The following is a 24,977-nucleotide window of genomic DNA, read 5'->3' as shown; positions in this document are numbered from 1 at the left end:
CCTTGAGTAATTAAAATTTAAAGGTATTTCTTAGAAGAATTAGAAAAATAGCTGATAAACCACATGAGAGTACAAAGTTTTTCTTAAATCTGGGAACAAAACAAACTTACAAAATCTATATTAGAGTGAGACTTCTAGTTTCAAAGGAAAGTATTTATTACAAGATCTACTCAGTACTTAATAGTATGAATACATGCAAATACGAACTTCATAAAAAATAATCTATACTAAATGAGCTGAACATCTATGTTAATATTAGTGGCACTCATAATCTTCGTACTATTTTAACAAAAACTACGTGTTAATAGTATACAGAGGGAGAATAATACGTCGCTATCTACTCAAGTAAAATAATATCCTTTATTTTTAAAAACAGTTCAATACTCAACATTGTTATTATTCTGTGAACAAAGACGGTATGTATAATTGGAATGATTATCTGTGCAAAGTTCGCACGTTATCACATTGTAAGACAAGCACCAAACCAAAAACGATATTCTTTTACCCAAGCATGAGCATAATCAAATTATATTTTCTGATACATTTAAATTAGCCCTGTAAATAAACCAGGCATTCTCTTTTGTTTTGTTGTTACCTTATAGAAAAAAAAAGCTTCATATCACAATTAATGCTTAGAAATATAGACTTTGGAGCCAGATAAAACCTTAGTTCAAATTCCAGCTCTACTACCTATTATCTGTGAGAACTTGGGCAAGTTTCTTAACCTCACTAAGCTAATATCCTCAACCATAAAATGGAGAAAATAGATGTTGCAAAGATTGAGACTACATACGAGTTATGGGCTGAATTGTGTTCCTCCGCCGATTCGTACCCTGAGGTCCCAAACCCCAGTACCTCAAAATGTGACTGTATTTGGAGATAGGGTCCTGAAAGAGGTAATTAAGTTAAAATGTGGTCACTAGGGTGGGCCTTAATCCAATATGACTGGCGTCCTTACAAGAAGAGGAAATTTGGACAAAGATAGGTACAGAGGGAAGATGTTATGAAGACGCGGGGAAAAGACAGCCATCTACAAGTCAAGGAGAGGCCGCAGAAGAAACCAGCCCTGCCCACACCTTGATCTCAGACTTCTAGCCTCCAGAATTGTGAGAAAATAAATTTCTGTTGTTTAAGCCACCTAGTATGTGGTACTTTGTCGAGGCGACCCTAGCAAAGTAATGCAATACACAAAGAGTTTAGAATGGTGCCTGGAACATGACAGGTAATCAGTAACTTAATTAATACTATTATTTTCTCAGAGCTCTTCTAATATTCATTTCCAAAAACTACACACATAAATTCAGGCCTTATAATGTTCAATTTACGGCTAAGTAGCAAAAGAGACTTTGTCGGGATAGGCAGTCTGCCATGGGCTCTGAGCATCCCTGCATGTCCTTGCTGGGCATTGAGTTCTCTTTTTCCAGGCCATTTCTCAAGTCTGTGTTTGCAGTGAGCAACCTTGAATGATGACGTAATATCTTTCTGCAGACTAAGAATGGGCTTACTTGTGCTTACTATAAAAGTTGTGAATCGCCTGAGCTCAGTGTTCCTTTACTGTAACACAAACTACCACGTGTGCAGGCATTCATCACGGGCTCCTGTCACACCTGAGGGACCTGAGAGCACAGGGGACTAACATAAATTAACATGAAGCTCTGGTTACTTTTATAAAGTCCTTTGTCTCTGACCCAGGAGTCTCGAGTCTTCTGCCAGTGTCGCATGAAATTTTAATAGGCCAACTTGTTAGCTTGTAAACAGAGCAAAATCCCAGACTCTGCATAGTTCTTGCCAGTTTTAACTTGAGAGAGCCATGGTTCTCTGGAAAAGATGAGCCCCGGTGGGTGGGGTCAAGAGATATGATTCCATGGGTTCCATAGTGAATGCTTTCACTCAAGTAGTGGGTAAGGGGGAGGGGACTATGGGCTGCCTACTGTCTACCTGTTAATGAACGTTTGGAGACTAAGTATGAGAGAGAGGTCATACAACCAAATGGTGTCTTGGTTGTTGCCCACTCACGTTGGGTGGGAGAAGGAAGAATGTGAACATGGCAACAAGGCAGCGTGCCCCATGGCACAACCTGAGAAAGAAACCGGCTGCAGCCACCAAGTCAAGGGGTCCCCAGAGCTGAAAGAAATGCTGTCAGCAAGGAAGAAATACAACTTTTTTATGTGGGATCTTAGTTCCTCGACCAGGGGTCAAACCCGTACCCCTTCCGCTGGGAGCACGTAGTCTTAACCACTGGACCGCCAGTGGCTGAAGAAATACAACTTTGAGTAGACCAAAAATACAAGTTTGTTGAGCACAAGTTGGGCAGCTGATCAAAACCAAAAGTAAACACAGAGTGTTGTTTCCTGGCATGGAGCCGTTCTCTCCCTCTACACTTAACACCTCCAGCACCCTCCACCCTGAAGTCATCCGCTGTACGGAGAAAGCCAAGTGTAACGGGGGGACTCTGGGGAAGAAAGTGACTCAAACTTTTATAGCTCTGTTAGATACAGGTGCCCAAGGGACCATGCTACCCAGTCCCTGAGGGAAGTGGCTACTGGGCACAGGGGGGCCCAAGGTACCCAGGACTGCAGGGCACTGGGGAGATGCAGTGGCCAGCGGAGGACAAAGAGAAGATCCCTGGAGCCTGGGTGCTCTCCAGATACTAGGAACAGCACGGGGAGAAGCTGCCACCAACACTGAAATGTAGAGTCAAAAAAACACCCCAAAAACAAAACCTCCCTGCCTGCCGCCCTCACTCTCTGCTCCTTCCTGAGCTACCCGTCAGGGAGATTAACACCAACTCTTGGCAACTGTTAAAGCCCCTAATGTGAAAGTGTTAAACTTCTTGGTCCATGTTTCCATAGGGGGAAAAAGTGACTAAAGGTAACTGATAGGATTGGAGCAAATCTTGCAGTAAAGGAAAAAAGTGACCCTGTGGGCGGGTCCCAACAGCCCAATTCAATGTACTATTATCATGAAAATACATAATTGGCATCGAGGTGTTATGTGCTTAAACTTAAATGCTCATAAAGTGCCAGAGGTGGTTCTCCCATTCGGGGTATTGCTACAAGTAGAGAAATGAGACAAGCTTCCTGCCAGCGACCACCATGCCCTAACCCATCCTAACCCATCGACAGGCTGCCATTGAGCGCGTGTGCCTCTGTGCTCTGATGCCTCAGATGTTCACTATACAGGTGATATATAGATGTGCTGTGGTTGACAAGTTAGAAGCCTGTCTCAATGGCCCTGACTGTGGCATTATCTACCTCTACCAGTAGGAGTGACCGATAAACCTGAACAAAATTCAGAACACTGTTTGCCAAGTAAAGTTCCTTGATACCATTTGGAGAGATTCATAGCACTCATCCCTCTGGGAGTCAAACAAGCAGATGCTGTATCTCCTTGACCACCACAAGCCACCACCACAAGCCACCACCACAAAGGAGGCTCAACTCCTTGTTAAGCCTCTTATTTGGTACAGAAGGCAGGACATGATGCCATCAATGGCAGCTCCCAGTTAAGAACACTTACAAACACAGGAACCAGGACAACCTTGTCTCAATCTGACTGATCATATGCTTCTCTTAATGCCTGAGTGGCTGTGGATTTTGCCATGCATGGCAACTGAGGCTGAAACTACTGGGTAGCACTACCCATGTGACTTAATCAAATTTATATAATGGTGATTCAATTCAGGTTTAACAAGAAATCCTGATATACAGTGACCTGGGCCTATTGAGATTATGTGCTTGTATGTGGGGAAAATGGGCCACAAAGGTATCTCCACTAGCGATGGGAGTTGCCTTTTGGCCCATCTATTGCCTCCTGTAATTTTTGGCAATGACACCAAAGACAGGTAAGACAGTCAAAGCTCCCTTGCGTGGTTCATAATGGATAACAATTGGTCTTAGACTACATTCTGGCTAATAAAAAGACCTACTGGCCCTCCCTTGGAACTTACATTTGACTAAATTCAAGACCCTTGGGAACATGAGTGAGGTCAGTACTGCAGCCTGGCTTCACCCTGCTGCTCAGAGTCTGTTTTAGTAGCCTTAATTTAGTTGGTATATGAGAACAATTGAATAGATTTGGTATTGACTAAGCAACCTGTCTGCCAGATTAATCAGAGTAGCCGACAGAGTGGCATACTCACATGAAAACTCAAGTCTGGCCAAGAACGTATCAGGTTGAAGAGTGAGTTTTTGGAGGAGGCTATCCACTATGGCTCTGAGTGACACTGCGTACTTTCTCAGGATGCCAGGCATATCTTTACCCAGTCCATGTCTCAGGCTTGTGTTTACACTGAGCAGCCTTGAGGCATGAGGTAACAACTGCCCTTGGACAAAGAACAGGATTGTTTCTGCTTACTATAAAAGCAGTGGCTACCCCAAGTGTTCCTCTTCCATAACACAACACACTGCGTGTGCAGGCTGCCATCAGTGGCCCTCTGTGTTGCTTTCGTGGGACTTAGAGAACTGGGGAACTGATGCAAGCCAACCTGAAGCTCTGGCTACTGCTTTTCCTGTGAATAATAAAAGCCCTTTGCCTCTGATCCAAGCATCTTGTGTATTCTGTAGCATCCCATGAAACAGCAGCAGGCTAACCTGTTAAATTATAAGTAGGGTAGGGTGAACAGCAATCCCACTACTGGGCATATACCCTGAGAAAACCATAATTCCAAAAGAGTCATGTACCACAATGTTCATTGCAGCTCTATTTACTGTAGCCAGGACATGGAAGCAACCTAAGTGTCCACTGACGGATGAATGGATAAAGAAGATGTGGCACATATATACAATGGAATATTACTCAGCCATTAAAAGAAACAAAATTGAGTTATTTGTAGTGAGGTGAGTGGACCTAGAGTCTGTCATACAGAGTGAAGTAAGTCAGAAAGAGAAAAACAAATACCGTATGCTAACACATATATATGGAATCTAAAAAAAAAAAAAAGGTTCTAATGAACCTAGGCACAGGACAGGAATAAAGACACAAAGGTAGAGAATGGACTTGAGGACACGGGGAGGGGAAGGGTAAGCTGGGACAAAGTGAGAGAGTAGCACTGACATATATACACTACCAAATGTAAAATAGATAGCTAGTGGGAAGCAGCTGCATAGCACAGGGAGATCAGCTCGGTGCTCTGTGACCACCTAAAGGGGTGGGATAGAGAGGGTGGGAGGGAGACGCAAGTGGGAGGGGATATGGGGACATATGTATATGTATAAATGGTTCACTTTCTTATACAGCAGAAACTAACATAACAATGTAAAGCAATTATACTCCAATAAAATGTTAAAAAAAAAGAGACATGTCCAGCTACAGAATAGAATAAAGATATAGAAATAGAAAAAAAGTTGTTAAGTAGGGTGAAATCCCCGACTCTGTACAGTTATTGACACACATCAATTATTTTCTCTTGGTAAAAGCTGGTATTTTAGAAACTGTGACTTGGCTATTAGAAAATTTATTATTAGCACGACATATTACCAAAGATTATTTTCCAAAGACTTAGCCAATAACACTACAAAAATAAAATGCCCTCTGATTCCTGCGAATTTATCTGCGTGTGCCCAAGTCCAGTGATAATTTCACTGTCTGTCTGAAGAACTAACAGTACTAAATCCAAAGCTCGGCGCCATGCCTCAATCTTTGGTGTAACAACGTCATAAACTCTTGGAATCTGTTCCGGTTTATCTGAAATGTCTGAATTTAAAATCCCACTATTTAGTTTACTATATTCATTCAAGACGTAAGATGAAGGAGAGCCAGAGTCTGCAGCATTTTGTAGATGATGCTGAATGAATGTGCCGGCTTCAAATTCTGATGAGTAACTGGCAGTGTTATACAGGAGAGTTGAAAGGTATCTGCGCCATCCATTTGCCAGGCATTTAAGCACAGTCGGTCTGTACTGTGTCACAGATGAGGCCAGCCAAGAGGAAGTATTATGAAGCCATCCTGAACAGCCTTGGTTTCCTTTATTCACAGACTGCTCTGCAAGAATCTGAAGATGGCTAAGACACAAAAATTCAACTGCACCACCTCCAAGGAAGACCTTTTGCTCTTTTAGAGCATGATACAGACGATAGGCACAAGTCCAGAAGGTATCTTCTTTGGTTTGCATCTGGGCAGTGACTGGACTAGTCAGCACTACTGTCACCAAATTAATTCCTTCTGTTTTTAACACGATTGCCATTCTGTTGATCCGATCTACAGCATCGAAGGGAATGCTTCTCCAGATGGTCACACAGACACCATTGCCCACACAGTTTTCATTTACTTGTGTAATGTAGGCCACCTGCACTGCTCCTGAAGCCTCTGCAAAAGCCTGCATTACATTGCCATTCACTGATCCAATTACCAACCTCTTGTTGTCTGTGCATTTTTCAATTAAGCGTTCAGACACATTTCCTTGTGCCAGGACAAGGTTCACATTGAACTTGATTAATACCTGTAACACATGATCTGTCCACAGTTCTTCTGAGCCATCTTGTTGAAGCTTCAAGCTTTCTGATACTGTTTTAATACTTGCAGACTTATTAAATCCCAGGTGGCGATAATTCTCTGTGAGATCACCTTCAACAAGAACTACCCGGATAGGCTGATTCTGCAATTCCTTGATCAGAGTAGTACTAGATATTGATACAAGAGTGATATATCCTGGACAGACACAAGAAAAAGTTTCAGGCAAACCCGGTAAGCAGCAAGTGAAGATTCTTGAAATGTCAAAAAGAAATGGCATTGTACAGCTGCCTTGTTGCATACCTGCGTTCTGATATTGTAGCCGTACTGCTTCATCTACTAACTTCATGCTGCTGTGACCTCCGTGACTCAAACCCACCTCCAACTCCACCAAATCATCACATCTATAAGTCTTGGGAGTAGCTGCACTAAGTTGTTCTAGAAATACATCTGGTTTGCTTATCCATTGATTATTACCTGTCCTACTAAAATGTCTACTGTGGGTTAGTACTGACTTTCTGCAGCGGGTGTCTGCAAGTGGACTGTTTTTCAGAGTTTGAGGAGTTTGTGATGTGTTTTCATCTGCTTCAACCTTAGCCTGAGACCTAAAGAGTTGAGGCGATTTAACAGGTCTCCCAGAAAGACTGTAAATGGCCAATGACTGAGAGGCAACATCTTTGAGATCACGCTCTTTCTGTATCAAACCAGTACCTGAAGGCATTTGGAGAAAAGGGTATACGCTGACACTAAATGTTTCAGGTCCAGAAAATGTCTTTGTGTTAACCATATGGTCAAATACATTGTGGATAGGTACTTGAAGGGAAACTACCTCTTCAATGCATGAATTCAAGCCTTCTGACATTACAGACACTATTAATGAAATGGGGACGCCCAAATGAAGACACTCTTCAGCAGCACTGCTCCATGCACCAACAAGAAACAAAAGAGTACTGGTTCCAGTTCTGTATGTGTTATTTTGTGCTTGAACTGCTTCATTGAGAAGTTGTCCCACTGCACTGGTTAAATCCAAACTTTCAAGAAGCCTTACTGTTGAACTGATTAACACAGTTTCATGACACTCTTCATCTATAATAAATTTGGATGATTTTACTGGGCCTAGGAAAGTTCTTCCTGTTTCTGCAAACGATGAAAGCTGTTGAAGTCCCATGTGCCTTCTTTTGTTTATGACCCTGCAAGCCATCACCATGAATCATCATCTGCAAATAAAATTAAAACTTGGAACTTTATTCAGTGCAATTCATGGTTATAAAAGATGCTTATAAAAGAAAAGTAAGATACAGTCCCTGCCTTCGAGGAGTTTCTGATATATGTAGTTTCCATTAAATATGGTCAGTGCAATGATACAGCATTATAATGATATTAATGATAAGGGTATGGGTGTGTGGAGGAGGAACACTTCATCCAACAGGGGAAGTGGATCATGCAAGCAACAGGCAATACTTCCAGAAGAACACAATGTCTGAAATGAGTCTTGAAGAATAATTTGAAAAAATAATTAGCAAGTTGAAGGAGGTAGTAGTAAATGCACATGTATGTGACAAAAACACAGTGTACAAGTAATTTAGTTTCACGGGAATATAAAGCAAGTAGTGGGGAATAGTAGGACATGAAGTGTTAGAAGAGGAAAGGGGCTGGATCATGAAGGGCAGTACGTGCCACGTCAAACCTGACCCTACTTATAACGGGAAACATGGAAGTGCCTTAAGGGGGGGAGATGAAGAAGCAGCTTGATGCAGTGTCTGAAAGCATGTACTCTGAATCTAGAAGTCTGGGTGTGAACTTGTCTCTACTGCTTACTAACTGTGTAGCCTTCAGCAAGGCTTAACTTCTTAGCCCTGTTTTCACATGTGAAAAATGAGGATAATAACAGAATCTACTTCATAGGGTTATTACCAGGAGTAAATGAGTACAGTGCTTAGAACAGTGCCTGGCACATAGTGCTTTATGAGTACTTGCAATAACAATAATAAATTTATAATAGAAAACAAAATAATATTAAATAATATTAAAAATAAAATTAAGTAATATTAAAATTATTATTACTATTTATCATTAGTGTTTTGGATATATTACCACTCTGATAACAGTGTAGAGAACTGATTGGATGAGTGCCAGACTGGAGGCAGAGAGGCCATGGTTATCTAGATGAGAAATGTGGAAGAGGGATGGAGGTAAAGGATGGATTTGGCTACTGATTAGAACATAAAGGGGGGAAAAGTACTGTTTAAAAGGAAGTTCGAGGGCTTCCCTGGTGGCACAGTGGTTAAGAATCCGCCTGCCAACGCAGGGGACACGGGTTCGAGCCCTGGTCCGGAAAGATCCCACATGCCACGGAGCAACTAAGCCCGTGCACCACAAATACTGAAGCCCACGCGTGTACAGCCCGTGCTCCGCAACAAGAGAAGCCACAGCAATGAGAAGCCCGTGCACCGCAACGAAGAGTAGCCCCCGCACGCCGCAACTAGAGAAAGCCCACATGCAGCAACAAAGATGCAACACAGCCAAAAATAAATAAGTAAGTAAATAAATAAATATAAATTTAAAAAAAGGAAGTTCGAGAGCAATTAGACTTTTTCCAGGTAATATTTTAGAATTCACATCTAAAACTAATAGGAAGAAGTTATAAGAGAAAAACTTTAGCCCAATAGAAAGAACTTTTTAACGAGTACCCTCTAATTGAAAAGCTGTCTGTAATAAAATAACCTGTCTTGTGAGGTATGGGATCTTAAAGCACTACAGCTAAAACTGTAGATAACATACACTTCTCTTCCAACTCTAAGACTTTATAATTCTTCAAGTGTATATATATACATATTTTAATATTTTTAAAAAATATATTTATTTATTTGGCTGCGTTAGGTCTTAGTTGCGGCACACGGGATCTTCATTGCAGCAGGAGGGATCTAGTTCCCTGACCAGGGATCGAACCCGGGCCCCCTGCACTGGGAGCGCGGAGTCTTAGCCACTGGACACCAGGGAAGTCCCTCAAGCATATTGTTTACCACAACCTTTTAAATCCAAAATATCAAAAAGCAAACAACTCTCGGAGTTTTTGCTTTTCCTCTAATGCTGGCCACAGCACTGGTAAATTTGTTCCTGTAATACCTAGAGTCATCCTTGATTCTGAAGACCTCCACAGTTCCAGATACACCTTAGGATCAGCAGGAAGCCACAGAACCTGTTGCTCAAGAGTAGCTTCCTAGAGGCTTTCAAGGACTAAGGAGAAAAGCCAGTACAGCCTAAGAAAACATATAACAAATTGTTTCAACTCAGCTTCAAAACCTCTTTTGTGAAATTTTCAGTTCTGTAAAATAAAAATAAAACTCTTGATACACTCAGGTATATCCCTAGACAGCATCAAATTATACTCTAGACTCCAACAATCCTGAGACCCATCCTGTCTTACAGCTCTCTTATCTTTACCATATTTTTGCTGTCCTCCACCCCATATTATCAATTCTCTACTTACCCAGTTTAAATTCCCATTTGCGGATTATAATCATTCTCTTGTACATAGACTCTCAAAGTCCTTGTCTCTCTTTTGGTTCATCTTACTCACCTTGAAAAGCCACTAATCTTGATGCAATCCAACTCTGTCTACTCCATGTTTACCCTGGGGCAGCTGAAAATAAACAGAAAAACACACACAACCACGCTGACTGGTGTCATTTTAAGTTCATGACTCCACACTGCAAGTGGCCCTTAATACTGCCTGGCAATCTATTTTGATAGTCCTTTTGTCTTTTTTTAAATGGTTATTGGGTTCTATTTTTAAAAATTTCATCTACTCCTGAGTACAAAGGACATTCCATATTTCTTCTAAAAGCTTTATGGTTTTAGTCTTTTTTTAAAATTGAGGTAAAGTTCATATAACATAAACTTAACCATTTTAGAGTATACGATTCAGTGGCACTTCGAACATTCAGTGTTGTACAACCACTACCTTTATCTAGTTCCAAAATATTTCCGTCACCCCAAAAGAAAACTCTGTAGCCATTAAGCAGTCCCTCCCTGTATGTCTCCCCGCCCACCACCTGGCAACCACCAACCTGCTTTCTTGACTCTGTGGATTTACCTGTTCTGGATATTTCATAGAATCATATAATATGGGACCCTTTGTGACTGGTTTCTTTCACTTAGCATAATGTTTTTAAAAAAATTTTTATTGGAGTATAGCTGTTTTACAATGTTGTGTTAGTTTCTGCTGTACAGCAAAGTGAATCAGCTATACGTGTACATAAATCCCCTTTTTTTTGGATTGCCTTCCCATTTAGGTCACCACAGAGCACTAAATAGAGTTCCCTGTGCTGTACAGTAGGTTCTCATTAGTTATCTATTTTATACATAGTATCAATAGTGTATATATGTCAATCCCAATCTCCCAATTCATCCCACCCCCCTCAGCATAATGTTTTTGAGGTTCATCCACATTGTAGTATGTGTATTTCATTCCTTTTTATGTATGTATGTAGGTAGCTATCATTTTGTTTATCCATTAATCTGTTGATGGACATTTGGATTGCTTCTACTTTTGTTATTTTTAAATTTTTATTTATTTATTTATTTATTTATTTATTTATTTATTTATTTATTTATTTATGGCTGTGTTGGGTCTTTGTTGCTGTGCATGGGCTTTCTCTAGTTGCGGAGATTGGGGGCTACTCTTCGTTGCGGTGTGCAAGCTTCTCACTGCGGTGGCTTCTCTTGTTGCGGAGCACAGGCTCTAGGCACGCGGGCTTCAGTAGTCCTGGCTTGCAGGCTCTGGAGCGCAGGCTCAGTAGTTGTGGCACACGGGCTTAGTTGCTCCTCAGCATGTGGTATCTTCCCGGACCAGGGATCGAACCCGTGTCCCCTGCACTGGCAGGTGGATTCTTAACCACTGTGCCACCACAGAAGTCCCCTGCTTCTACTTTTGGATTATCGTGAACAGTGATACTAAAACATTTGTCTACAAGTGTTTGAGGACCTGTTTTCAATTCTTTGGGGGTACATACATAGGAGTGCTCATTTGATAATTCTGTGTTTAAGTTTCTGTGGAACTGCCAAACTTTTCCATAGCAGCTGAACGATTTTACTTTCCTACCAGCAGTGTACAAGCACTTAAATTTCTCCACACCCTTGCTGTATTAGTTTCCTAGGGCTGCTTTACCAAATTACCACAAATGGGGTGGCTTACAACAATACATATTTATTATCTCATGGTTCTGGAGCCTAGAAGTCTGAAATCAAGGTATCTGCAGGGCCATGCTCCTTCTGAAGGGTCTAGGGAAGAATCCTTCCTGCTTCTTCCACTCTCTGGTTGTTCCCAGAGGTCCTTGGCTTTGGCAGCATAACTCCAATCTCTGCTTCCCTTTCACATGGCCTCTTAAAAAGACACCAGTCATTGGATTCAGGGCGTGCCCTAATCTGGTATGACCTCATCTTAACTAATTATATCTACAAATAAGTTATTTTCAAATAAAATCACATTCTGAGATTCTGGGTGGACATGAATTTGGGGGGGAACACTATGCAACCCAGTACGCTCACCAACACTTGTTTTTTTGCGTCATTTTTGTTTTATAATAATAGATATCCTAGTGGATGTGAATGATATTTCATTGTGGTTGTTTTTCAAAAGATGTTGAGCATCTTTTCATGTGCTTTTTGGCCATTTGTACACCTTCTTTGGAGAAATATCTATTCAAATCTCTTTCCCATTTAAAAATTGGGTTGTTTGTCTTTTGGTTGTTGAATTGTAAGAGTTCTTTATATATTCTAGATACCAGTACCTTATCAAAATATGATTTGCAAATATTTTCTCTGAGTCTGTAGCTTGTATTTTCCACTTTTTTGATAATGTACTTTGATGCATAAAAGTTTTTAATTTTAATGAAGTCTAATTTGTCTATTTTGGTGTCATATCTAAGAACACATTGCCAAATCCAAAGTTATAAAGATTTAACCCAATCTTTTCTTCAAAGAGTTTCATCATTTCATTTCTTATATTAAGTTAACTGATACATTTTGAGTTGATTTATGTATATGGTATGAGGTAGGGTTCCAACTTGATTCTTTTGCATTTGGATATAAAATCATCCCAGCACCATTCATTGAAGAGACTGTTCTTTTCCCCATTGATTGGTCTTGGCACACCTCTGTCAAAAATCAACTGGCAACACATGTATGGGTTTACTTTTGGACTCTCAATTCTATTTCATTGGTCTATATAAGCATCCTTAAGCCAGGACCACACTGCTTTACTCTAGCTTTGTAGTAAATTTTCAAGTCAGGAAGCGTGGGTCCTCCGACTTTGTTCTTTTTGTTTTAGCTTTAACATTTATGTTTATAATTCATCTTAAGTTGAGTTTTGTAAATGGTGTGGAGTAGGGGTTGTTTTTTCCTTCTTGGATATCCAGGTGCTCCAGAATAATTTGTTGAAAAGATAAATTTAAAAAGACAAGACTGGCCTTTTGCTTTTGTTTTTCATTCCTAACACACTTTGGGAGCTTACTACGTATGAAGCAGTTTACATGCATTATGCAATGTAGTTCCCACAACAACAATATGATTAACTTACTATTGTACCATAGTTAACACACACACACACATATATAAATATACTATAATTAACCTATTTTAATTATGTATCAAATGAAGAATAATTAAGTAACATATAAAATCTCACGGCTAGTAAGTAAAAGGTTGGAACTAAAACCCACATTTGTCTAATGCCAAAGTCCCATGTTATTATTACAATACTGCTCTCTGGCTGCCCCTCTACCTAGCATGATAGTAATTCACACTCTCTTTTGTAGAATCTTCCACTGCAATTCCCACTTCCAAGCCTTTCGGCCTTTTTCCAAGCCTTGTTTATACCCTTAACATGGATATGCCCAATTTTTTCAGGTGTCAGAGTCTCTGTTTATGGTTTCCTTTCTATACTATGTTTAAATCACAGCATATCACTGTATGAATGGAAAAGTCATAGAGAATTTAGAGCAAAAGGAATAAGTCATGGGCTATTTCAAACTTAGTCTGTATTTAAATTTATGTGAAAAACGTTTCCCAGAGAAGGTATGAAATTAAACAAAACTAATCTACAAGCAAAAAGTCATATATAGCTGATTAGCAAAGTTAATATTCAAGAGATCTGCCTCAACATTTGAAAAACCTATTCCAAGTTTCAGCAGTAAATTTTTTTAAAAAAACAGTCTTAGCATTCCCAAGTTTAGAAGAGTTCCTAAATGATTATTTTGAAGAGATTATAATTCACTACAATTAACATAAAATAAAAACTCAAACAAGAATCCCTCTCAGAAAAGACTGAGTATAAAAAGGTAAAGACCGTAAAGAGGATGGCGAAATAGATCATTTCAAAGATGAAAAATACCTCTGGCAACTTTTCTTGGCACTGAACTGACACGATCTGATTCTTGTCTGCTATACGTCAGCACCAGTGTTTTCCACAAACAGCTCTCCGTTTCATTACTGGGATCCCTAACAACTTTACTTGCCACCTTAATGTTCCTTTAACTTTTTAAGTGTGTCATAGAAGAGCAGAGTCAGACTACTTGACCGAGATTTTTGACATCAGAAGTAGCCTTCTTTTCCTAAGATCACGTCTAGTCTTGTCTAAGGTACTTGGCTTCAAACACTAAGATATGCAATGTGTTTCAGGAGCTGCATTTTAAAAAAATTAATATTTTCTGACAAGTATGATTAGCTACAAAACGAAGAGTTTGCCTATCTCCAGTCCATTCCCAATACAGTCTAATCATATCACTCCACTGCTTAAAAACCTCCAACTTAGAAAGTAAAGATTTTACTCCTTTGTCTGTCACAGGAATCCCTTTAAAAAATTAACTGAAATGTTTTCACTCCTTGGCTCAAATATCTGCAAAGCCTTCCCATTTTACTCGAGTGAAAGTCAAAGTCCTTACGACGCCCTAATAACCTGTACTCCTCCCTCTTACCTCTCTAACTCTCCTACTACTCTATCCCTTGACCGCTCTGCTCTAGCCTCCTTTCTGTTCCTGGAACATGCAAGGCATGCTTCCTACCTGTGTTTCTGTTCTACTTCTTCCCTCTTTCTGGGATGCTCTTCCCCAAGAAATCTATTGTCTCACAGCTTTATATAATTATGCAAATCTCCCCCTTTCAACGAGGCCTATCCTGAGCATCCTATTTAACACTGCAAACTCCTCTTCTCCCTTTATATTCTGGATTTCCTTTATTCGCTCTAATTTCTCTTTTCCCATAACATTATCACCTTATAAAATAGTACATACTCTACTTATTTATTTACTATTTATTGACTATGTCCCTCTGTTGGAATGTAATTCCCAGGAGGGCAGTTTTAGTCACTGACATATCCCATATACTGATAACATTGTCTGACACATTGCAAGTACTCAATAAATATTTGACAATGTGGTTTTCACCACATTTATTATCTTACATTTAAGTACAGAACTGAAATAAGACTAAACAGATGCCATTGTCAGTATTCCTCCACCATAAATTTAAGGTTCTACCACCTCTGGAGTCGACATGATTGCTATTTGGCACTGCCTTGGTTGAGGCCCTTTAATTGCTTCCAAAATGGTTCCTCCTTCACATGGTTGTCAGAACTATCTTTGAAAAGCACAAACCTAATCAGATCACTCTATTGCCTAAAACAACTATTTATCTTAGAAAATAAAGTCTTTACCTAGGTAAAGGTGTCCCATAATCTGACTTCAATCTAATTTATAAGGCTCATCTTCCACCTTTCCTTATAAACCCCATGATCTAGTCACACTACAACATACATTTACTTTCATTTCTGCACATACTATACTCTGATTTGAATACCCTACGCTTTCTTCACCTTGGCAAATGCTATATATCTTTCATGACCCAAATGCCACATTTTTGATACAGCCTCCTCCAATGCCTCAAGAAGTAGCACCTCCTTCCTGGACTGCCAAAGTACTGTCTACACACATCTACTAAAGCACTTAGCACCCTGAATTAAAAATACTGTATTTATGGGCTTCCCTGGTGGCGCAGTGGTTGGGAATCTGCCTGCTAATGCAGGGGACACGGGTTCGAGCCCTGGTCTGGGAAGATCCCACATGCCGCAGAGCGGCTGGGCCCGTGAGCCACAATTACTGAGCCTGCGTGTCTGGAGCCTGTGCTCCGCAACAACAGAGGCCACGATAGTGAGAGGCCCGCGCACCGTGATGAAGAGTGGCCCCCGCTTGCCACAACTAGAGAAAGCCCTAGCACAGAAACGAAGACCCAACATAGCAATCAATCAATCAATCAATTAATCAATAAAAAAAATAAATAAATAAATCTAAAAAAAAAAAAATACTGTATTTATGTCTGTGCCTATCTCCCCCACTACTCTGTGGGTTCCTTGCTTTCATTCATCTTTATACTCTACACTCAGTTCCTTTCAGACTCACCCAATACATGGCATAGTACATGATATGTAGAAAGCATTAAATAAATTTAGTAGATTTAAGAGTGATAATAGGTTTAACATTTTTCTAGATTAATATTATTAATGTTCTATAGTAAAATTAGATTAGTAACAGCTATTTTTCAAGAGTGAGTACTTCCTACCTAAGACCTAGAAACTGCAATCTGAGCCTATAATTGAAAAATCATTTTCACTAAAAGTTAATGTCCCAAGTATAAAAGCCTAAATCACAGAATGATGTAAAAGCAGGTGAACACACTATGCAGCCTTATAGTTGCCATAAGATCAAACTTGATCCAGGAGAGCCTAAAAATTAGAGTTGTTTCTACATATTTGGTCATTATTCATTTCTGGTCTCAGAAATCCCTTTAATATTAGTAGTAAAGAAGAAGTATATGTCCTTGAAACTAATCAAGAGCAACTTTCTCAGTGAGATTAATGGCCTGAAAAATCAAGATACTATAATTAAGTGACTGAATATTTTACTTAATTCACGGACTATCTTGAATTTGCATCATTTTAATTTTCACTGGGGTACCTTTACACAGAAAAATCACTTCTGATATTAGAATAACTTTACCTATTTTCCAGAATCCTGAGGTTTTGTTTTTTGTGTTTTTTTTTAGATCAATTATTACAAGGCTTGGGTGTCTGCCTGGTATAGAATGTGAGCAAGAAAGGATGATGGTTTTGGAAAATGTGCCATGTTTCAACTAACTAAAGTAGGAAAAGTGATTTGGGAGACTACTTCAAGAATGTACTTTGCACATTTTTCTTTCCTTACCTTCAAGGAGATAAGTGGGATAAAGGGAAAAACCTAGGCAAAACTTAATGTTCTTCCTGAATCCACTGTTGGAGAATCCAGGATGATTTTTAGAAAATAAAGTACTTACTCTAGAGAAGGCACTGCAGGAGGCATAAAAAAGAGTCCTGATGTGTAAGTGATTAAACGTAAGAAGTTTTAAGAGACTATCACCTCTTCATTCCTACCACCTCAGTCCTTCCCCCTCACCCTTTAGCTGGTCCCGGACCAGATTCAGAACTGGGCAGAACCAGCAAGTCTGCCCTTTGGCCAAGAATTTGCTTTGGTTTACAGCAGTTATATGGGCATCTGAATCTCCACAGTTACTGAGTCAAGTGGATTTTCAGGCTACCTATGTCGGACTCAGTGCGGATCTATGCTGGATATATTTGGAAAACAGGCCAAATCTTGGGATTCAACCAACTGAACGGCTGTGGGTGAGAATGTCGGGGGCGTGGAAAAGTCTGATGGTGATTATGGCTGGGTCCAAAGTCCAACCCCGCAAATAAACGCTACAACAATGGTAAAAACTCTTTCCTATGCAGGGAGTCTTCATGTGCATCCCAAGACCCGCACTGCCCCCGTGCCCACACCACACCTCTCCTGTAAAGAAATGCTGCCTACCAGGCCAGAATCGCTGTGAACCAAGGAGGAGGGAAGTCGCTAAAGGCCAAGCCCCAGGCACTGTGGAGGCTGAGGGATGCCTAGCGGCGCAAGGTAAGGGCAGTCCCCTCCGCCTCTAGTAATCCGGCCGGTAAACCGAAGCTGGACCAATTCACCAGACCCACCAGGCTCTAGAGTCTCATCCCTTCCCCCGGCCCCAAGAGGTTAGAAAAGCAAACAATATCTCCCCACATCTCCGTCAAAGACTTAGCAGTTGGTAGAAGCACCTCGCTACGAACCTCGCTCTTTTCTCCATCCCTACGAGAGATTCCAGTTCCCCGAAGTTCTGCCTGGCACTGCGACGCCAAAACGCCCGGGGGAAGAACCTTCCCTTCCGGTTCGCATTTTGCGCAAGCGCGCCGCGGGCCCAGCTGGGCTAACGGATAGTCCTGGTTGCTAAGAAACCCTACGGAAAGTTCCGCTTAACGGTAGCCAGGGAAAGGCAGAGTGTTACGCTATTGGTAGAGAATAGAGAGGGGGCATGGCCTCAAGGACCTTCTTTTCTGACCATTGGGTGGGATGACTGTCAATCAGTAGGGGCAACCTGGGTGGGCGAGGCCGCAGAGAGTCGGCGAGAGCGGCCTTAGCAACGGCTAGCCGGCTGTGAAGACTGCCGTTGGGCTGCGCGGCGGGCGGGTGAAGCCCGTCGGTCCCGGTTGAGGGCGCCGGTCGGGGACATGGTGAGTGCGAAGCTGCAACCACTTACTGGGGCTGGGCTGGGGCTGAAGTTTCTCCCCGGAACAAGGACGGAATTTAGTTTATGAAATTATTCGCCTCCTTTCATGATCCTCGAGTGTCATTAGTAACCCCTCCCTTCGTCGCCGAATAGAAGCGCACTGTCCATAACTCTAGAGACAGAAGAGCGGTTCTCCAGTTCATTTTTTCCCCTCCTCAACCCCAGTAACCGCTACTACCAACGGTGTTGGAGACAGAAACCGCTGTCTAGCTAGAAATGAATTGAATACAGAGAATAAGATGCTTTAAAACCGTTGGAGGGCCTGGGCCTCTAGGAAAGACATCCAGAACTCTGAAAAAAACTGGCCGGAGGAGCTACGAACTCTGCTACTGGAACTGTTGAAGACGAGTGTATCTGCAGTCCAGGGATCAAGAATCTGCTGCTGCCACAACCAGTCTTAAGATATGTGAAGCTGAGGTCTTAGATACACGGGACGTGGAGTCTCTGCCACCACTGCTTCTTAACCCAGAGCTGGAGACAAGATACTGAAATGAGGCTGCAGAAGAATCCCAGGAGTAACTCTGGGACCTTGCTTGCCAGCAGAAAATGGCAAATAGCAGGAAGATGACCTCCATCTTCCCCAGATACTGATAGTTGGTCCAACACTTATTCTTCTCCAGGTCCCTGGAGTAATTTTTCACCTGGAAAATGTATTTTTTCATTTCTCAGTCTCTGCAACATAGAAGAGTATGTGAGAAGGTGGGAAAGGAAATGATGTTCCAATCAACCATGTCTCACAAAATAAATTTTATTATGAGACATACAGGAAGAGATGAAAGTAAATACGTGTTAAACACTGCTGTTCAGATATACCAAGTAAGGGACTTCCCTGGTGGCGCAGTGGTTAAGAATCCTCCTGCCAATGCAGGGGACACACGTTCGAGCCCTGCTCGGGAAGACCCCACATGCCGCAGAGCAACTAAGCCCGTGTGCCACAAGTACTGAGCCTGTGCTCTAGAGCCCGTGAGCCACAACTACTGAGCCCACGTGCCACAACTACTGAAGCCTGCGTGCCTAGAGCCCGTGCTCCGCAACAAGAGAAGCCACAGCAATGAGAAGCCCGCGCACCACAACAAAGAGTAGCCCCCGCTCACTGCAACTAGAGAAAGCCCGCACGCAGCAACGAAGATCCAATGCAGCCAAAAATAAAATTAAATTAAAAAAAGATATACCAAGTAAGGCCAATTGTTTTCTGACATAACATCTACTATTCTAGCATGTCTTCTTTGCCTCTTTTCTCTATCAAAAGTCACTAATTTGAAGGAAAAACGTAAGATGTAAAAAAGAACCAGGCTTTCCAGCAAGATATGAATAACTAAAAGCACAAATGTTAGCAAAGGGAAAGGGGGAAATTCTTGAAGTTCATTATATGGTAGGGAATAGGATACTTGAATATGTTTATTATATTTAATTAGTTCATCATTAACTCTTCTGGTTCTGGTACTTTTTCCAGTTACACAGTTTATCTTTTACCCACATGTGTATTTATTACAGGCATCCAACTGCCGCCCAAGTTCAGGCCAATGGAAGAAAAGAGCAGCAGAAATTGAATGAAACCCAAAAACAAGAAATTAAAGAGGGCTTTGATTTATTCGATGTTGATGGGTCTGGAACCAGAGATGTGAAAGAATTGAAGGTTCTGAAATTACTTCTAATTCCAAAACATTTGAAAAACTATCATTGGTTTGTTGCAATCTTTAAATCTTTCTTTAACAGTAGCCTTCTGAAAGCTTGATATAAAATCTCTTCAGTGCAGACACCTACCCCTGCAGTGTACATGCCTGGCCTGCGTTAACAAAACAGTATCTTGTTAAGCATTTTATTCTTGTTTTATGAATGAGTAGGCCAAAGCCCATCGTGTGACAGTGACATCCTATGGCACGGTAGGATTGGAACCTAAGCCTGCTGACCTGACTTTATAGGTGTAAGCCTAGTCCATAGTGAAAAAGAGAGAATCTAGTAATTAATAGGTAGTTTAAGAGCTAGGAATGAGATTGTGGCTTATTATAATTTATTTGCTTTCTATTTCAGATTGCAGTGCGGGCCTTAGGATTTGAACCAAAGAAAGATGAAATTTAAAAAACTGATAGCTGAAATTGACAGAGAAGGAATCGTCACCATTAGTTTTGAAGATTTTTTGGCCATAATGAGTGTAAAAATGGTACAGTAGTGATTTTGTTTTTCAATGAAATACAAGCAATAGCCTTCTACATTTTTTGGCTGAAGCAATCAGAGGAAGAATTGGAACTAGGTCTTTAAAGGTGGGTAGGATTTAGACAGATAGGAATAACAAGATTAAAGATGTTTTCAGCGTAGTAATGAAGACTGTCCAGTGTGGAGAAGAGGTTTTTTGTTAGGAAATAATAAGGATATATGGCTGGATAGAGAGAATGGGGCCAACATTTTTAAGCCTTGAAATCAGCAAACAATTTATTGAGTGCCTATTTTTGTCAGGCACTATGCTAGGGAGCATTGAATGAGACAACCTCCCTGTTCTCTTGGAGCTTACATTTTTGAAATGGATCTCAGTTACTGAGGTTAATACAAGATAGATTCTCTTTATCACCCTGTGGCTCTTCCACTTAAATAAATCCTGAGTTTCAATACCTTGAGGGCAGATGTGAATGCACTGGAATAATTGTTAAAAGTCAGAGCAGTAAATAGAGCTCAGCTACCTGCTGTATTGCTGTTCTAGACCTCAAAGACCTATACATCCAGACTGATCAACTAAATAAATGAAAGACTAATGACATTTAGTTGTTCCTGTTTTTAAGAGTGAAAAAGATGAAGAAATATTGAAGGCTTTCAAATTATTTGATGATGATAATACAGGAAGTGTTGGTAAGAATGTGAAACAATGAGAATTCTCAACTACTGCTGCTAGGAGTGTAAATCACTTCAACTGCTTTGAAAACAGTCGGCATTATTCGATAAAGAGTAGCATATGCATATGTTATGATCAGCATGTATTCCTAGGAACATATGCAACAGAAATGTGTACACATATGGGCCATGAGACATAAAAACTGTTCACGGCAGCAGGATACATAATAGCCCCAAACTGAAGATACTCTAAATGTCCATCAACAGTAGAATGTATAAATAAATAGTTATATATTTATATAGTAGAATGCATATGATAATGAAAAACCAGATTCACTCACATGCAGCAACATGGATGAATTGCAAGCATAGCATCGACTGAAAGAAGCCAGGAACAAAAGTATACGTTCCGCATAAATGCCATTTCTATAAAGTTCAAAACCCAGGCATATCTAAAAGACAAAATAATGATTACCTTGGGGAAGAGGGAGGAAGTAGTAGTTAGGAGGGGGCTTGCAGGGGATTTCTGAAGTGTTGGTAACTTTATATATCTTGGCTTGTGTAGTAATTACATAAGTGTCTACATTGTCTTAATCCATTGAGCTGTTTATTTGGCTTGTGCATTTGTGTGAGTGTTGTACTTCAATAAAAAAAAGTTGAAAAAAAATTCATGTCATATTGTTAGGCATCATAATTTTGTGTCATTTACATCAGGAATGTGGAGAGAGTCCTGGGGTGAAGGAAGTTATCAGCCAACACACTGATAGACTAGAGAGGGATGCCAAGCATTCAGTTACAAGAGGATCTAGTGAACCTTCATTTCTTGTGTACTCCTATTAATCACTGGAGCCAATACTGGAAAGAAACTATGTTTGTAATGAATATGAAAATCTTTTCAACTAAATATATCTCTGTTGCATATTAGTTATGCCCCTTTTTTTCAATACTAACATTGTTTATTTATGCCCTATTTTTTCCTTAATCGATCTTGCTAGAGGTTTCTCGGTTTTATTAGAATTTTCAAAGAACAAACTTTTGAATTTGTTTATCCTATTGTGTCTTTGTTTTCTATTTCATTAATTTTAGTTTTATTGTGCCACCTCACAGCAGTCAGAATGGCCACCGTTAAAAACTCTACAAGTAACAAATGCTGCAGAGGGTGTGGAGAAAAAGGAACCCTCCTACACTGTTGGTGGGAATGTAAGTTGGTAGAGCCACCATTGAAAACATTATGGAGGTTCCTCAGAAGATGAAAAATAGAATTACTATATGATCAGGCAATCCCACTTCTGGGCATATATCGAGACAAAACTCTAATCCAAAAAGATACATGCACCCCTATGTTCATAGCAGCACTAGTCACAATAGTCAAGACATGGAAACAACCTAAACGTCCACTGACAGATGAATAGATAAAGAAGATATGGTACATATACACAATGGAATACTACTCGGACATAAAAAAGAATGAAATAATGCCCTTTGTAGCAACATGGATGCAACTAGAGATTATCATACTAAGTGAAGTAAGTCAGAAAAAGAAAGACTAATACCATATGATATCACTTATATGTGGAATCTAAAATATGACACAAATGAATCTATCTATGAAACAGAAACAGACTCACAGACGTAGAGAACAGACTTGTGGTTGCCTAGGGGGAGGGAGTTGGGGGAGGGATGGGTTGGGAAGTTGGGGTTAGCAGACGTGAGCTATTATATATGGAATGGATATACAACAAGGTCCTACTGTATAGCGCAGAGAACTATATTCAGTATCCTATGATAAACCATAATGGAAAAGAATATTAAAAGATATATATATATATATATATATATATATTTGCATAACTGAATCACTTTGCTGTACAGCAGAAATAAACACAACATTGTTAATCAACTATAATTCAATTTAAAAAAAAGAATGAGAATTGTGATTCTTCCAGTATAACAAAACAAAAAGCAACAAAAAGAACAAAAAAATATGTCTACATATTCTTTGACATTTCTCCCATCAACAGGAAGAGTCTTCGTTTCCCTTCCTTTGAATATGGGTTGTACCTAGTGACTTGCTTCTAACCAATAGAATGTAATGGAAGTGACACATGACTTCTGAAGATAGATTAGAAAAGGTGATATAGCTTCTGCCTGGCCCTCTTTCTAAGCATCCAACCCAGCCACAATGCTATGTTAGGCAGCCACATGGAACAACCACATGTAGGTGTTCTGGGCATAGCCCCATGGAGGTTCCAGCCAATAGCTAGCATCAACTAACCAGGCAGGCAAGTTAGGGAGCCTTCAGATGCTTCCAGCATCCAGACTTTGAGCCATCCTAGCTGATTCCGAGTAAAGACAAGACGTCCCCACTGAAGACAAGATGTCCCCACTGAACTCTGCCTAAACTGCAGATTGGTAAGCAAAATAAATGCTGTGATTTTTCTGAACCAGTAAATTTTGGGGTGGTTTATTAAGTAATAATAGAATACAACTTGCATCCTAGACTTATTACAGTTTTCCTTCAATTAGTACTTTTACCAATTCCCCCAAATAGAATTTTACATTATAATGATAATCAAAAGAAGTTTAATTCTATTTATCTCTCTCTTTTATTGTGCTATTGTTATATATTTTACTTCTATATATATTCAAATCCCTACAAGATATTATAATTATTTGTCTTTTATAAACCAGTCTGTATTCATTTAGATTACCCACATAACGTTTCTGGTGCTCTTCATTCCGTTATGCAAGACAGTGGTTCCATCTAGGATCATTTTCTTCAGCCTTTATAACTCTTTAGTATTTGTTGTGATAAAGATCTACTGGTGATAAGCTCAGCTTTTGCTTGTCTGAAAAGGCTTTAATTTTTGCCTTCTTTTTTTTTGAATAATATTTTTACTGTGTACAGAATTCTAGGTGAGAAGGTAGGAAGTTTTTTTTGTTCTTTTAGCATTTTAATGCCATTCCATTATGTTCTGATTTCCATCATTTTTGTTGAAAAGTAAGCTTACAGCTTTATTGTTGCTTCTTTGAAGGTAATGTGTGGTTTTTTTTCCCTCTGAGTGCTTCAAGATTTTTCTGTTTTTCTTGATTATTAGCAGCTTAACTCTGATGTAGCCAGGTGTGGTTTTCTTTATACTTTTATTCTACATGAGGTTCATAGAGTGTCTGGATTCTGTGGTTTAATGTCTTTTATCAACTTTGAAACATTTTTAGCCAGTATTTCTTCAAACGTTTTTTCTGAACTATCATTTCCTCTCCATTTCTAGGACTCTAATTACATGCATGTTAGACTGTATCACTATTCTTCATATATCTCTTACATTCTTTTTTGTATTTTCTATCACTTTTTCTCTTTCTGCTTCAAACTAAGTATAGTTTACTTACTTGTTTTCCAGTTTACCAGAAGGTCTCTGTTCTACCATATCTAATAGATTCCAGGTCTCTGTTGAAATTCTCCATATTTTCCTCTGTTTTATTGAACCCATTTAGTATTTTTATTTTAAAGTCCCTGTCTGATTACTTTAATACCTTAATTATCCCTAGGTCTATTTTTATTGTTATTTTAAATTATGGCTTTTAGTTATTTGGTTTTGTTTTTTTTTTTTTAGCCAGATATTATGGATGAAAAATTGGAGAGGCTATAAATGCTGTCATATTCCTCCACAGAAGATTAAGTTTTCTTCCAGTAGGTATGTAAAATACAGAAGGATTATTTTAATTCTTTTGAGAGATGGTTTTAGTTATTATCAAGGTTTTTCTATTTTAGGTTTGCCCTTACTCCCAGGATACAGTACTTCCGTATTTTGACTGAAAGCCCTGGGTATTTATCGACACCCCCTGCTTTACTTCATCTTGCCTGGGCTTGAACTCAAATTTCAATCCTTGCAACATTGCACAGCTAGTTAATTAAACTTTTGCTCAGCTCTTTTGTTCTCTCAGATGCTATTTTCTGCTGGGGTTTTTTGGAGTCTCACTCTGGGCATGTGTCACTAAGGAGTTAGCCAATGAGGGGGTAAACTTGGGGGATT

The 24,977-nt window shown here is 39.9% G+C and overlaps 2 protein-coding genes across 3 annotated transcripts; one reads left to right on the top strand and one right to left on the bottom strand.

Annotated features, from left to right (window-relative positions):
- Window positions 1-221: 221 nt before the first annotated feature.
- Window positions 222-17,762, bottom strand: BBS12 (Bardet-Biedl syndrome 12). Of its 2 annotated transcripts, XM_007172393.2 has the most exons (4): window positions 17,627-17,762; window positions 10,031-10,093; window positions 6,754-7,667; window positions 222-6,648 (listed from the first exon to the last, which is right to left on the bottom strand). In XM_007172393.2, exons 3-4 carry the CDS (start codon window positions 7,655-7,657, stop codon window positions 5,513-5,515), a joined length of 2,040 nt encoding a protein of 679 aa, XP_007172455.2. In that variant the 5' UTR covers window positions 7,658-7,667; window positions 10,031-10,093; window positions 17,627-17,762; the 3' UTR covers window positions 222-5,512. The 2 variants fall into 2 exon arrangements, with proteins under 2 accessions (XP_007172455.2, XP_007172454.2); XM_007172392.2 differs by having other exon boundaries at window positions 222-7,667.
- On the top strand, window positions 17,279-21,522 carry LOC103017333 (centrin-4-like). The gene is given in 6 exon segments (XM_028164008.2): window positions 17,279-17,441; window positions 19,577-19,664; window positions 19,666-19,759; window positions 20,155-20,199; window positions 20,201-20,284; window positions 20,898-21,522. Coding segments are annotated over 6 exon segments (561 nt in total). The 3' UTR covers window positions 20,985-21,522.
- The last annotated feature ends 3,455 nt before the right edge of the window (window positions 21,523-24,977 follow it).

This window comes from Balaenoptera acutorostrata, chromosome 5 (genome assembly GCF_949987535.1).
Source record: "Balaenoptera acutorostrata chromosome 5, mBalAcu1.1, whole genome shotgun sequence".
Classification (NCBI taxonomy): domain Eukaryota; kingdom Metazoa; phylum Chordata; class Mammalia; order Artiodactyla; family Balaenopteridae; genus Balaenoptera; species Balaenoptera acutorostrata.
This window is presented reverse-complemented; position numbering and strand designations above follow the sequence as displayed.